Source organism: Scheffersomyces coipomensis, assembly GCF_036884675.1.
Source record: "Scheffersomyces coipomensis strain NRRL Y-17651 chromosome Unknown DFJ63scaffold_2, whole genome shotgun sequence".
NCBI classification, from domain to species: domain Eukaryota; kingdom Fungi; phylum Ascomycota; class Pichiomycetes; order Serinales; family Debaryomycetaceae; genus Scheffersomyces; species Scheffersomyces coipomensis.
The window spans coordinates 1,528,481-1,543,266 of record NW_027042893.1 but is presented as its reverse complement, the minus strand read 5'-3'; the positions used below and the strand labels follow the sequence as shown (position 1 = coordinate 1,543,266).

Here is a 14,786-nt window from a genome sequence, read left to right as displayed (position 1 = left end):
AAGATGGATTCACTTTAACCAAATAATAACAAAAAATAAAAATAATAATAATAATAATAAGTTCTATCTGCTGAATATACACCTAATGTAATAAGTATAATATATTACCCCTAATAAAAATCATGAGAAAAGAAATAATATGAATGAATGAATGAAGTGATGAAGGAATGACGATGGAAAAGACTTTAGCGGTCGTTAATGAGAACTCATTTATCTACATGATAACACAACAAGAGTTAGTCTTCTTGGCTTGTTTATAAAACATTCTTGAACTTGAAGATAATGCTTCTGATTTATCAACTAATGAATCTAATTTCTCACCTCTTTGTAAAACACCTTCAATGGTTTTATGTAATACAATTTTAGTTTCATCTAATTCAGCTTGAACTCTCATTATAGCATCAGCTTGAGTTGGATCTTGATATTTCTTTAAATATTGTTCTAATGCATCATAAGTCAAATTTGGATTGGTACTAATTATATTTGACCATTCTTGAGATGGATGTAATGATAAATATTCTTCTAAAACTTTATTAATTAAGGTATAAGCAGGTCTAACAGGATATTCTTTATCAGTAATGATGACACAAGCTAACCCTTCCAGTCTAACATAACTATGACCCACGTAATTACCTTCTTCAACACTTTGTCTTTGACCAGCTTGAGTTCTTTGAGAAACCGTTTCTGAAAAGAAAGTCATAAACTGGGATACTCCTGTCCTTTCAAAGAATGAAAATTGACTTAAATCTCTGGCGGAAGTTAATTCCAAGGACTTATCTGATGTGGTTCTTAAAACCCCAATGTAATAGATCTTCATTGTATGGTGATGGTCTGTGTGGTTGTAGGTATTTACTATTGTGGTTGTGGTTGTAAATGCTTAAGTTGCCGTTCAACAGATTGGGTATTTTTGTTTTGTCTGGGTTGCCTAAATTTGAACGAAAACAATTTTGATGATGGATTGAACTCAGACAGACAAAAATTAAAAACAGACAGACAGACAGACAAAAATAATAACAAGAAAAAAATACGAGTGTCTGATCAGACAGACGAAAAGTGTAACCCAAATTGTTTAAAACTTAAACGAGACGAAACTGAAACTGAAACTAAAATCATAATAGTGAAAACACATACAGGATAAGTTATAGAAAGATAGGAATAGTCCCCGTTCATTGATTGCATAATAGGTCGTATCATAAGTGGTACAAGGGGTTTAATTCATGAAGAAAGTTCTTAATTCATTATATCATAAATTTAAAGTTGCGTTTAAACCTTTTGGTCTCGTTTAACTGAAATTTCGAATTATCATCAACTTTTTCTAATAATACTTTCATTGATCACTAATATATGCTGAAGAGCAGCTCACAGATAGATGTCATACCGTCATCTAATCTGAAATCAGCAGCTTCTTTATCGACTTCAGCCTCAACTACAACTCCAACTACAGCCACAGCTACTGTCGATAAGCCAACTCCCTTGTTAAAAGTTTTATTACTTGGAGATTCAGGGGTTGGTAAAACTTGTTTAAGATCACAATTTGTTCATCATGTATTCACAAATTCTTATCGAGCTACCATAGGAGGAGATTATTTAACTACTTCTATAGAAGTACCTCCTGATTCATCATCATCTTCATCATTATCAAAATCAAATACTACATATGATTCAGACCAAGACCCTGAATTAACTTCAAATACTATAATACCATCAGATATAAAATCAACTAAGGTCAATTTACAAATATGGGATACAGCTGGTCAAGAACGTTTCAATTCAATATCTCAAGCATTTTATAGAGGAACAGATGTGGTGGTTCTTGTGTATGATATCACCAATTATGAATCAGTCTTAAGTTTAAGAGATTGGTTTAAACGATTTTTAGAACATTGTCATGTCGAAAGACCAGGAGTGGTTATTGTGGGGAATAAAAGTGATAAAGTCAACGATAGATGTGTTGATTTAGAAGAAATTAGAGAAATCGTAACCGCAAATACTACAGTTAATCTTGATGATTTTGTAATTGATTGGAATATGGATTTACGAGAAGTTTCATCTAAAAGATTAGATGTGGTAAATGAGTTATTTATTCAAGTAGCGAAAGTTGGTCTTGAAGCAATGTCTGGTAACCCATCCCAACGAAGTTATTTCCATGGCTTTGATAATATCATACTTCATGATCCACCCATCAATGTACAACCTTCATCTTCCAAATGTGCATGTTAATGATAAACCAATTAAAAAAAAACCTTAATGACCTCTCTAATTCTTCACAAATGTATCACAATTTGCAACCCTTAGATTATTCCCTTTATAGATTTAATGAATATAATAATTATAATAATAATAATAATGCTTTTATTAATAACGCTATGTACAAATTTTTTAAATATTAGTATATACTACTCTAATGCAATTAGTGTCCCAAATATCTATTCTTGATTGATTGCTTATTTAGCTTCTTCAATAGCAACAGGTTGTTCTTCAACGGTTTCATCTATTGGAGCAGATGGAGTAGCTTCTTCTCCATCATCATATAATTCTTCTTTATAATGTTCAGGATATCTCTTGAAACAAGATCTCATGGCTTCAAACTTTTTAATACAATCAATACCCTTTGGTTCAGTTTCGGAATAAACAAAACAAGCAAAGGCTTCTTTGAATTCTTCACCACATGGACCATGAGCCATTCCTCCTAAACATGGACAATCCCAGTTGATTTCCCCAGTTTCCGGATTATAAGCAGCCCCTTCATGATTTGGAACTTCTTCTTGTTCTTCACCTCCTTCTTCGCCACCTTCAACAATGACAGTTTCTTCAGTTACAACGACAGTTTCAGGTTGAGCTTCCAATTCGGTCTTGGTGATAGCTTCTTGTAACTCTTGTTCTATCTTTTCCACATCAGTATCATTGTTGATGGTGTTATTAAGATAACTATAGGCAAAGTAAGTGGCAGTTAAACCCGAGATCAACTTAACCTTTCTATTGAAGTTAACTTGAGGTCTAACAGTGGCATTGGAATATAATCTTTGAGAAAATCTGGCTGCTGATTGACGAACAACAGGTGATCTAGTGAAGTATCTATACATGTTGTCGTTGTTGTTCTTCTTCTTAATTCTTTAAGACACAGAGTCTAATCAATCTATAATTACTAAATTCCATAAAGTTCTGAATTTTTCAAAAGCTATCGAGTCCAGATGACTAAGATTTTTTACTCTATATAATTTTGAAAGAAGGGTATATGCAGGAAATTAGACATAATTCGGTTTTAACATGGATCACTTAGGTTAACTATTATTGAAGTGATATGGTTTCATCTAGGATGGTATTGAGGTTTAGTTGATGCCTAGTATGGTTTACAGGACAATTGTAAATTCTGGTGTAACTAAAAATGATGGAAAACTATGTTCCTTTTATTAAATGTATATACAAGTTAAGCAATACTTATGCTATTACATATGTATACTATGTACAATTGGGATATGTTCCCTTAGCATATGATAGTTCTAAGCGATCTAATAGTCAACTATTGTTCTTACCTATCTCTAACATCTTTCCTCAAATCAAGTATGACTGGCTCTTCTTCAACCACTGGTTCACTTAGGGTACTGGCATACAATATTGATCCGAATACAACAATTACTGAAACTACCCCTAACCTTCTAAGGAAAGTAAGTACTTTCACTGACTCTGTAGAATCTTCTGTTAATACTTTCTTGAATACCACATTGGCATTGTCAAGCTTTGCTTTTACTTGTTCTGGTATTATTGGATTGGGTTTATTTTCAGTAGCATAAAATCGGATTAACCTGGAACTTGGAATTGTATATCGGGAGGGTATCATCAATCTTGAACGAGATATTTGTGATATCACCGACATTGTAGACATGAATTATGATAATGGTAAAATCAATCTACATATAGATCGTATTATCAGTAGTACCACTTTGTGAAAAATGGAGCCAGTAAATATTTTGTCTGTGCACGTACTTTTTCTATACATTTCCTATTTATATATACAGTTGCAAATTATCTAGACTAATGGGTTTATAATTAGCCAGTTCAACACCTTGACTTGCATCAGTTATCCATAACACATCATCATGGATGTATGCCCATATTTTCTTTGCTGAAGTTCCCATAATGGTATATAATGGATGTCCCAATACTGAATGAAATCTATTTCTTTCAGAATTGATTAATAAATCTCGTTCAACACAGTATTCCATAACCACATCTTTAAAGGATGTCATTAGCTTATATGATGGAATACCTTGAATATCAACGGGTGCAATATTATCTTCACTTTCTTCATTATTAGTTCCAAATTCTGCAATAAGCTTTAAAATCTCTGGTACGGAAGGATAACATGAACCAAACGCCTTTGGTAAACTTGATTCTAGACTATTTAATTGATGATGGTCTATACAACTTAAACCTGTATTTATATACCATTCGAATAATGAATCGTATTGACCTATGACTTCCGAATTGTCTTTAAAAAAGTTTATCCAGATTGAAAAATCTCTAGTCAATGTTTCAGGAGACAAATTTAAAATTGATTTAAGCCATGGATTCATTAAGCCAAACAGAAGTAGTTCTTCCACTTGCTCCAGCAAGAGTATCTCAACACTATTGAAGATTTGTAAGACAAACCTAACTTTCGTAAAATCTTGTGTTGAAGATTTTGTGAATCTAATCCCAGACAACACTTGAACACATGATTTGATTAATTCTTGCTTTAGGAGTGAAATATTAGCACTATCAGAAAATTGAGTTAATGACCTTGTCCAAAAATTAAACATCGTACCTAGCTCTTGAACTATATACTCATTGTAACTTTTATCTTCTGCTTGTAGTTTATTCCAGTATGAATCATCATTATTACTATCCACAAATTCAAGATACTTGATTGTAACATCATCCAACACCAGATCAAATGGGCCAGCATCATCGGGAGTTAATGAAATAATATAGTCTATGATAAATGTAGGTGATGCACTGCCAATATTTGCAGGAATCCAACTTTGAACGTATTGTTCAATTTTAGGTAGTATTATTTCTCTCAAGACTTTAACTTCAATCACTAAATCTGATCGTATGAAGATTGGATAAGATATCCAAGCATTTATGTAGTTCAATGCCACCGAATGTGAATTTAATGAGTTGTCTATATCTATAATGGCTTTCAATTGCAGTGAGAATAACTCATAAAGTAAAGAATCAAAACTATTGAGACTATTGAAGTCTTTCTCCTCTATTTCACGATAGATCAATGACCACTCTGATAAGTATGTAATCAATATATTTTCAGCATCCAATGATTCCTTGAAATGAGTATCAAATAGATGAGTAACTGTGACTCGAATGGAACTAACGAATATTGATGGAGTATGTGAAAATTTGAACGTTACGAGTTTCTTTAAGCTTTGTGTCAAATAATCCAACTCTATATTATCTCCTTTTTCTTCAATATCTTCCAATATCTTAAGTGACTCTATACTTGAATCGAGATCTTTTTTGAATTCTGTTAATTGAACTTCGGTGCTTTTCTTTTCATATTCTTTAAATTGTGCTTGCTTAACATTAGAATCATATTGCAGAAGTGTAGTAGTTAAAAATACATGAATTCTCTTCAGCTCGTCATCATTTATTTGTTGATCATTATTAGATATACCGTTAGACAAAGATATTATCCTCTCAGGAACTTTCATCCCGATATTAGTCAATTTTTCAACTATCTCAAATAACGATATAGAAATCTTGATATCCTTTGCATCACTATCATCGTCACTTGAATCTTGGTGTTTACTTTTGCCTTTACTTTTAGGTGTAGTTGATATATTTGCACCAATACCCACTCCTTTAGGTCTTAGTTCTGTCTCTATGGGGTTCACTATACCTTCTTGATTAGCACCTAAACCTTTCCCTTCTTGATATCCCATCTTCTTTAACAATTGAGCACCAATTCCATATTTATTTACATGGGTCGACTGTTGATTGTTTTGACTACCATTTAGCCATGAGTTGTAATTGAATGATGCTGTTTTCATAGTAGGTTCTTCGACTTCCTCTTTATCCATTGGTTCGTCTTCATCATCTTCATAATCGGAATAATCATCTCTAACTGATGCTGTCATCATTCCCATTGAAGGGTACGGCTGCTTCGCTATATCATCACTTTTTGACTGTGAACCTTTACTAAATACAAGTCCTTTGAAAGACATGAATCTCTTGGTTCTTTCCTTTAGCTGGTTTAATTTGCTCTTGTATAGGTTTTACATATTTACATATTTTATAGTTGATATTTAGATTATACTATATTTTTGAGTGTCCTGCACATAAAAAACTATATGATAATTATAATTGTACTACTTAAGTTGACCTCTTTCTTCGGGATGGATTTTGAGATTTAAGCTTATTGATGTAGTCGACTAACATTCTCTCTTCTAATTCTATTTCTGTTGCATCTCTTTGCACATCTTCTAGACCTTCTGTGATAACTTGAACAATCGCTGGTTGATTTTTTTCACCTGGGATTTTAAATTCTTTTGGTATAAAACTACCATACTTCGCTAACCATTCTTTTCTTCTTATTTTCTCTTGAACTTGAAGTTTGTACATGTTTTCATTTAAAAATTCTGTCAACGAACTCAAGAAAAGCTTTGGATATTTAAACTGTTCACGGTGTAATTCTTCCAAGTATTGAGTTCTTATAACGTATAAACATTGAGTGTAGTGATATGTTAATTCGTTTAACGTCTCTGCATATCTTTCTATAGGACTTTGATTTGAATCTAAATCTTCTGGAAGTGAAGATTTCGAAATTATTTCTTCAAACTTGTTTACTAATAACAGAAATTGTGGTAAATTCTTTGACTTAAACTCTCGGTATTGATCCAATTGATCTCTTGTGGAAGATATTATTAGTTCTATTTTAGGAGAATTGGCATCTAGAAATCTTTGAGCTCGAGTTTCATTATTGACTATCATATCACATACTGAATTTAAATCCCTTAACACGTCTGGTAGCTCTAGAGTATCATTTTTCAAAATCTCTAAATTATTTGGTAGAGTTGAATTATTACTAACAAACTCTACTGCTTTTGTACATTGATCATAATGATTAGTTAACATTTTCAATAGTTTAACAAGTTCATGTTCAAGTGACATATTTTCTTTAAGAATGGTTGCAATTAACGTGTTTGATTCTAATGGTGACTTTCCTGTGGTTGAATTCTTAACATCTATTTGTAGAGGTTTGATTTCATCGTATAATTTAACTATCTTAGCATACTTTTTCGATAAATTATTATGCATAACATCAGTAATTTGTTCCTTTAATTGCGTTTCCGCAACCTTTCTTATCTTGAGCCAATTATTTCTGTATATCTCGATATTAACTTTTAGAAGAGTGATTGAGTCTGTTGAAATGAAATCATCTAATGGCCTCTCTGGACCATCCATCGGTGCTTCAGATATTAAGAATGAAGGTATGCTGGTATGATGTAATTGTTGAACTATGGCCTCTAAATTGCTTAAAGCAGGATTTAGTAAAGTATTGAATTGCATCTGTGGAATTTCAATTAATGATCGACAAGCTAACAGTGTAAGTGGTTCGACTATTTTCATTATGAGTTCATGTTGTCTCTTTAAAGCATCAAATAACGTAGCTGCTTCGTCTATTATATCTGGTAAATGAGTAGTCAATTGGAACGCAGTTGAGTTAAGCAGATCTTCAGCATTTGTACACAATTTTTCAGCCCTTTGAAGGGTTGAATGGGCTTTATCTGCCCACTCCTTTACTTGATTTGTTGTTATTGTTGCATGCATATAAGTGATAGATGAATTATGATGTATACCAAAGGGTTATCTCTTTGAAGTTACCATATTATTTACGATTATTTGTAGATACAAAATATTATATGCAGGCAAACATGGTGGAAATTTATGAAAAATATATCAACTTTTTTTGAACTGAAAGATTCCAGTCAACAGTGTAAAAGCAGAAGTAATCATCCCAATATGAGTGACATATCACCGTTAAAGGCATTACATAATGCTACCACCAAGGGAGAACCTATTACCTTTGTTATAATAGATGGAGAAAAATCCGATGTCACGGAGTCAATAAAGGATGCTACTCATGTTAAATTTGGTGAATCTCAGTTTGACTTGAATACTATCACTAACTTTTATAATGATGATAAGGCACAAGGTCTTCGAGCTGTTGTATTCTGTTGGTTACATGATAAATCCTCCATTGTTGATTATAGAAATGAATGTACTGAGTTGAAGATTCCTGATTTTAAGTTTTTAGTGAAAACAGAGTTAACAACTTGGTTAAATGGAAATTCAGATACATGTAAATTCGTCAAAGATGAGGATGTGAGTGATACCAAATCATCTAAATCTAAATCTTCAACTTCTAAAACATCTACTGAAACTTCAGGTAAAAAACATAAGTTAGAAGATCCTCAAATAGAAAGAATCTCCCATTTTGAAAGAGAATCAATAGATCATAATGCCGCTTTAAGAGGTTCCAAGAATATTGATTTTGGTTACTTAATATCAGATGCAAAGAAATTTATAAGTCAATTGAAGCGTTCTAAACCAGCCAATGATTCAAAATCTAAGTCTACTGGCCCAAAGAAACAACCACTTATCATTGTCTCTCCTGCTACTACTGCATTATTATCATTATCTAATGTAAAAGAATTCCTAGAAGAAGGTACTTTTGTCGAACCTAATCCAAGTGAAAGACCTGCAGGAGGTCTTGTAACTGTTACTCATAAATCTGAAAACTTAATATCTTCAGCACAACAAATAATGGTGGTTGATAACGTTGAAATGTTTAATAAACCTGAATATTGGGATAGAGTGGTTGCTATTTTCACAACTGGTCAAACTTGGCAATTTGCTAAATACAAATATTCTAAACCTGAAGAATTATTTCAAAAGTATGCTGGTTACTATTTCGCTTATCAAGCTGAACCAACTCCTCAACAGATAAAGGAATGGAATGTAACTGAAATTAAAGTTGATAGAGATAAGAGGTTTAGAGATAAGATGATTGTAAGGGATTTCTGGGCCGACGTTGAGAAGATCCTTATTGCTAAGGGCTACGGTAAAGATTAAACAGATATATCTGCTTGAAGCATGATATAAGCTTTGTAACAATACTTCATAAATATAAATTACATTAAACTATTTACATGATAACTATTTACATGATAACTATTTGTAAGCTTTTTCTGATTCTATAAACATTTTGTATACCTCATCGGCAGACAAATTGGAAACTTTTCTATTGTCTCTATGTCTAATTGCAACTGTGCCATTTTCAATATCTTTATCACCTATCATTATAATATATGAATAACCTTTTTGAATAGCTTCCTTGATTCTTGCTCCTGTGGTTTCCTTTCTGGAATCAACATCAACATAAAAGTTATATCCAGTTATAGGTGACATGGTATCACTATCAGTATTTAAAATATCCCCAGACAACTTCTTTTGTAAAGCTTCTGCTGCTGATATATGGTTGTCGTTAATTGGTATGATTATTGCTTGTCTTGGATTGATCCAGAATGGCCATTTACCTTGGTAATGATCAAGAAGAATAGCAAAAAATCTTTCTAATGACCCAAATACAGCTCTGTGTATAAGAATTGGTTGGTTATCACGAGAACCATCTTTGGACACATATGATAATTCGAATCTGGATGGAAGCTGGAAATCTAATTGAATTGTACCAACTTGATGTTTCTTTTTGAAAGCATCAGTTAAAAGAACATCGATCTTTGGACCATAAAACGCACCATCTCCTTCCCTGATGTTCCACTTACCTTCGCCAACAACGCTGTCTAGCACAGTCTTAAGTTGTAACTCAGCATTGTTCCAAGTTTCAAGATCTCCAAGATATTTATCTTCGGGTCTAGTTGATAAATAAAACTCAATATCACCTTCTTCCATATCAAACACTTTATATGTATCTTTAATAAGATTGATGGTATTTTTGATTTCCTGATCAATTTGGTTAAGTTCACAAAATATATGACCATCATCTTGGTGGAATCTTCTTACTCTTGTAAGACCAGTAAGAGAACCACTAGCTTCGTTTCTATGTAAGGATGAAAAATCTGAATATCTAATAGGTAATTCATTATAAGAACGATCGAATTTACTATAAATTAAACAATGACCGGGACAGTTCATTGGCTTTAATCCATAGTCGTGTAAACCATCATCTTCTTCACTTATAGTTTCTTCTTTCGAAGCATCGTTTCCTATAACTTTGAACATATCATCTTGATAATTTTGCCAATGTCCGGATGTTTCCCAAAGTTTAGATTTATAAATCAATGGTGTGATTACTTCTTGGAATCCATATTTAGTTTGTTGATTCTTCATAAATTGAACTAATTTATTGAATATTCTAGTTCCATGTGGCAAGAAGAATATAGAACCTGGTGATAATGGATCAGTGGTGTATAACAATTGTTTATTGGAAATAGTTTGATTGGCTTGTGTCGATGATTCACCATCAGGACTGGTGGAATGATACCGCAAATATGATATATTCAGCACTCGTGGTACCCTGATATATGACCGTACGGCCAGAGTTCTTGCTATATACATATAGACTTCAATGAATCACTTAATAAAGCATTCACTTTTATATCATAGTGTCTCTCATTTTGCTGAAAAAAAAATGGTTACCGCATTATTGTTGTGGTCAAATTAAATATGATTATAGCTAAAATTTTACATTAATGACTAGTATACACAAGAACTATATAACAAATCGACCTATAAATATGTAATTATATATGTGAACATCTATGGTCGTTTCGAGCTCTTTCTTTCCGTTGGCATAACATATTATATTTATGCTTCAGAACGAATATCAGGAGTAGCTGAAGCTGAAACTATTGGAGAAGCTGAACCATCTTCAACTATCGCTTCAATGACAGTCTTTTTATCATGCTTCAATTCATCTTTGTGCTCCCAGGAGACATGCTTTACTTTAAACCCACTGAATGTTTTGAACTGTCTTGGTTTCTTAATCCATTTTTTACTTGGTTTACCTGATTTATCAAGTGCATATAAACCTTGACTTATACTGTTCATTGTTAAGCCTGAAGTGGATGACTCTTTCAATCCAGAATTAATCTTGAAATTGCTTATTACGGCTGGATTATTATTTGGGTTATTAAGGTTTGTAGTTGGAGTAGATTCATTACCAGTTGGAGCTGGTGATCCAACTTTTGAACCACTTGCTGAAATACTTGTACTACCAGCTTTCCTTTCTTCTGCAGCTATTTTCTTTAATCTTGACTTTGATATGGGAGTAGGGAACTCAGGAAGAGTCGATAAAAAGGATTGTGGTAGCTTTAGTCTGACCCAGTAACGTCTTGGTGGTGCCATGATGAATTAGTTTTATGAATGGATATATGAATTATGAATACAATAATGACACTAATAGTTAATTTGTAACTATGTGATATCAGCGTCAGTCGGTGATGAATGAATTTGATTTCAATTTGTTTTATAATATTATGTATATATGTATATTAATACTATTCTGAACTGTTGATTGATGTGAAAATAATACGCTGTTGCTATATGCAGTACAGCCTACTAAGTAATTAGAATTCTACTAGAGATAACTTATGGTAAATGACTTACTTCAGTGAAAACACAATAGTGAACTTAACTTATATTGACATTCAGTAAATCCTGAAAGAGTGCTATACATTTCAAAAAGAAAGGGGCGTTTATATAAATGCAGTTAGATAGAAATAAGAAGTTTGTAAAAATTTAATAAATAAATCATGACCAATGTCATATAATAGATGGTGAATGACTGAATGGATAATACGTACCATACTGCTACCTTTATACTAATCAAAGCTTGATATATTTTCCAAGCTTTTACTGTATTGTCTTTATACTGTTAAAGGACCATAGATTATGTCAAAGCCTTCCTCATAATCTCAATTCTTATCTTATCATCATTGCAAAAAAATCATTGCTATTGGACAATAGTGAAATTGGTGCAGTCCTAACTAAGTAACTCTTACTTCGGTTAAATTGAATGGAAGAGAGTTGTTATCAATGAAAGCTTGAAAGATTAAAAACATCAAATTATTTCAAATATATCATGCCCTATTTTAGTCTTCAGTTATATTATTGAATTGATCTTCATATCATATGCACACAACATATAATCACACAATTCCAAAGCAGAAGTTTCCAAATCTTTGAAGATTCAAAACGGCTCTACTTTTATTCAGTGTTAGTATTTATAGTAATCCAATTTTCATTAGACTAGGTTCTGTTCCAATTCAAAATAAAGTAAATGAGAAAACCCATTTTTTCCAGCTGGTAAGACAGTTAGGAAAGGGCGCTACCCAACTGATTTATTTAGAATATTTATCTCAGCGGTTAATTAATTTATAATTTCTTTTCTTTTAACAAGTTTATTAATAACTGATCAAATTACTTTAACACAATCAAGTGTCGTTAAGTATTATCTACTGATCAATTTCATATCTGAATCAAGTTTCATAAAGTGGTCTCTACTGATCAATTTCATATCATATTCAAGTTTCATAAAGTGATATCTACTGATTCAAGACTAATTACTTATCATATTCAAGTGTCATAAAGTGATATCTACTGATTCAAGACTAATTACTTATCATATTCAAGTGTAATAAAGTGATATCTACTGATTCAAGACTAATTATTTATCATATTCAAGTGTCATAAAGTGATATCTACTGATTCAAGACTAATTATTTATCATATTCAAGTGTCATAAAGTGATATCTACTGATTCAAGACTAATTACTTATCATAATCAAGTCTCATTTAATCTCAAATAAGTGTTAATCTGTTAAATATGACTACCGAACCATGCCCACATGATAATCAGGTTACCGAAGGTGGATCTCATTACTGCAAGAACTGTTTTAAGGAAATAGCAATGGACTTTGTTCCTGAAGTCTACCAAGTTGAACAAATTAATGAACAAAAACAGGAAGATCAAGAAGCCGAACAAGGTGCTATCGAGCTCCAACGCTTGTTAGAAAATAATAATTTTCCAAAAACGAATGAAGATAATGAAAATAAAGATAAAGCAGAAGCTGATTCTGATATAAGCTCTCCTGCTTCAACTTATGAAGAATATCGAGAATATGAAGATGTACAATCTTCAGAAAACAAGGAAGATGAGGATTTAATTAAGGATAATTAAATGCCTATTTGTGATTGGTATAAAATTGATACACCCGTTTGAATAAATAAGTCGAAAAGAATGTATAAAATTTTGAAAATAATGTTTATAATGGATTTACTAATTTGTAGAATTTTTGCAATAAAAATTTAAAAATTGTCTGGCTCAGGTTCAAAAAAATCAGACAAAAATGTTTCAGACATAAATAGTCCAATTTAAGAATTTAGTTGGCTCTTGTGTAGAAAAGCAAAATTTAGCATCATTTTTATGGAAAAAATAAAAGCTTTGGTATGCTACCAAAAGCTTTTCTTTGAACAAAAATTATTTTGATAAACTAAATCATTTGAATTAGTTGTAATTACAGCATATAAAAATGAATCTACAAGACTTACCTTTAGATATTTTAGTGGAAATACTTGATAACCTCAATACAAGGGAGTTATTGATTTTTGCATGTGCTTCTAAAGATCTGCATGACTTGCTATTTGTGTTAAATCAAATTCAAATAAAACCCATAGTATTGAGAGTTGAGTCTACTGAAAGCAGTGTTAAATATCTAGGACCAAAAGAAGAGTTTGATAATTTAACATTAATTCATTCTTCTTCTAGATTTAACAGCATCCCTTATGAAAATTCACTGAACCTTTTCTTTGACACAATAAAGTACTTCAATAATGCAAAACAAAGAACAATAACTCTACAATTTGAATTAGACTTAAGTGATGACATGAGTTGTATGCGTCAATTGTTAGTCAAATGTGAAACATTGGCTAAACAGAATTTCAAGTTTCAATTATCATTATTCAAGTTCCTTAGAAGAACTGAACTTTCAAAGTTTTCTCTTCCGAGTACGGATCTAGAGAAGTTCAATTGGTCAAGAGTTACGATTGACACTAATTGTATTATGAGTAACGAGCCAATATTTGAAGAATTTTTAGATTTTTTACCTAATCTTTCAATTTCATGGCTAAAACATAGTGCTGCTTTGAGTTATATTCATATAGGAGAAAGATTCAAATTGCAAGAAGACTTGAATGATTTATATTTTCCTAACTTGAAGCAGGTGAAATTCGAAATCTGCCATAGACAATCATGCGAAAATTGGTTTCATTTTATAGTTAGACATAATATGATGATAGAGGACTTTAGTTTAAAACACTTTCATGATTTGTATAATTATTCGGGGATGGAAAATTTAAAAAGATTAGAATTGGTTAATTTTAAATATTCTGCCTTCCCTCAGTTTATCGATTTAATTACAAGAAAAGTTGAACTCATTGTCAAGGGATTGGTTGGTTTCTGTTATATTTTGTATTTAGTACGCCATGAAGGTTTAGAAATTTCTTATCCTAAAGTGACAGTAGCAATACACAAACCAAACCCCTGGTCTATTTCACATCACCGAATAAAAGATAATGTTAAGATTATTCCACTTGAAAAGTGGGAATACAATCCATTTATAATTCTGTGAAAGTTTCTATACATACTTTGTTCAATAAACATTTAGTAGTTTCCATTGCTTAATTGCGCTTTGAAAACTCCGAAATTC

The 14,786-nt window shown here is 31.8% G+C and overlaps 9 protein-coding genes across 9 annotated transcripts; 3 read left to right on the top strand and 6 right to left on the bottom strand. All coding sequences in view use genetic code 12, as the record gives it.

Annotated features, from left to right (window-relative positions):
• Positions 1-65: 65 nt before the first annotated feature.
• Positions 66-1,014, bottom strand: YKT6 (palmitoyltransferase). The gene has a single exon (XM_064906863.1). It carries the CDS (start codon positions 815-817, stop codon positions 215-217), a length of 603 nt encoding a protein of 200 aa, XP_064763829.1. The 5' UTR covers positions 818-1,014; the 3' UTR covers positions 66-214.
• On the top strand, positions 991-2,358 carry YPT7 (Ypt7p). Its single transcript, XM_064908720.1, has one exon. The coding sequence runs from the start codon at positions 1,345-1,347 to the stop codon at positions 2,218-2,220; it is 876 nt and encodes a 291-aa protein (XP_064763828.1). The 5' UTR covers positions 991-1,344; the 3' UTR covers positions 2,221-2,358.
• On the bottom strand, positions 2,314-3,306 carry MIA40 (Mia40p). Its single transcript, XM_064909123.1, has one exon. It carries the CDS (start codon positions 3,081-3,083, stop codon positions 2,445-2,447), a length of 639 nt encoding a protein of 212 aa, XP_064763827.1. The 5' UTR covers positions 3,084-3,306; the 3' UTR covers positions 2,314-2,444.
• Positions 3,307-4,004: 698 nt separating this feature from the next.
• DFJ63DRAFT_311824 (mRNA splicing protein) lies at positions 4,005-6,221 on the bottom strand (the record flags this gene model as incomplete). Its single annotated transcript, XM_064905850.1, has 1 exon — positions 4,005-6,221. The coding sequence occupies one exon, from the start codon at positions 6,219-6,221 to the stop codon at positions 4,005-4,007; it is 2,217 nt and encodes a 738-aa protein (XP_064763826.1).
• Positions 6,222-6,304: 83 nt separating this feature from the next.
• Positions 6,305-7,969, bottom strand: DFJ63DRAFT_317811 (protein kinase regulatory subunit). Its single transcript, XM_064906862.1, has one exon. It carries the CDS (start codon positions 7,825-7,827, stop codon positions 6,370-6,372), a length of 1,458 nt encoding a protein of 485 aa, XP_064763825.1. The 5' UTR covers positions 7,828-7,969; the 3' UTR covers positions 6,305-6,369.
• Positions 7,970-8,019: 50 nt separating this feature from the next.
• Positions 8,020-9,132, top strand: CDC73 (Cdc73p; the record flags this gene model as incomplete). Its single annotated transcript, XM_064907969.1, has 1 exon — positions 8,020-9,132. The coding sequence occupies one exon, from the start codon at positions 8,020-8,022 to the stop codon at positions 9,130-9,132; it is 1,113 nt and encodes a 370-aa protein (XP_064763824.1).
• Positions 9,133-9,231: 99 nt separating this feature from the next.
• On the bottom strand, positions 9,232-10,635 carry MST1 (threonine--tRNA ligase; the record flags this gene model as incomplete). The annotated part of the gene is made up of 1 exon (XM_064904889.1): positions 9,232-10,635. The coding sequence occupies one exon, from the start codon at positions 10,633-10,635 to the stop codon at positions 9,232-9,234; it is 1,404 nt and encodes a 467-aa protein (XP_064763823.1).
• Positions 10,636-10,884: 249 nt separating this feature from the next.
• Positions 10,885-11,424, bottom strand: DFJ63DRAFT_311821 (uncharacterized protein; the record flags this gene model as incomplete). The annotated part of the gene is made up of 1 exon (XM_064905849.1): positions 10,885-11,424. One exon carries the CDS (start codon positions 11,422-11,424, stop codon positions 10,885-10,887), a length of 540 nt encoding a protein of 179 aa, XP_064763822.1.
• A 2,186-nt stretch (positions 11,425-13,610) lies between these two features.
• DFJ63DRAFT_311819 (F-box protein) lies at positions 13,611-14,708 on the top strand (the record flags this gene model as incomplete). The annotated part of the gene is made up of 1 exon (XM_064905848.1): positions 13,611-14,708. One exon carries the CDS (start codon positions 13,611-13,613, stop codon positions 14,706-14,708), a length of 1,098 nt encoding a protein of 365 aa, XP_064763821.1.
• Between the last annotated feature and the right edge of the window lie 78 nt (positions 14,709-14,786).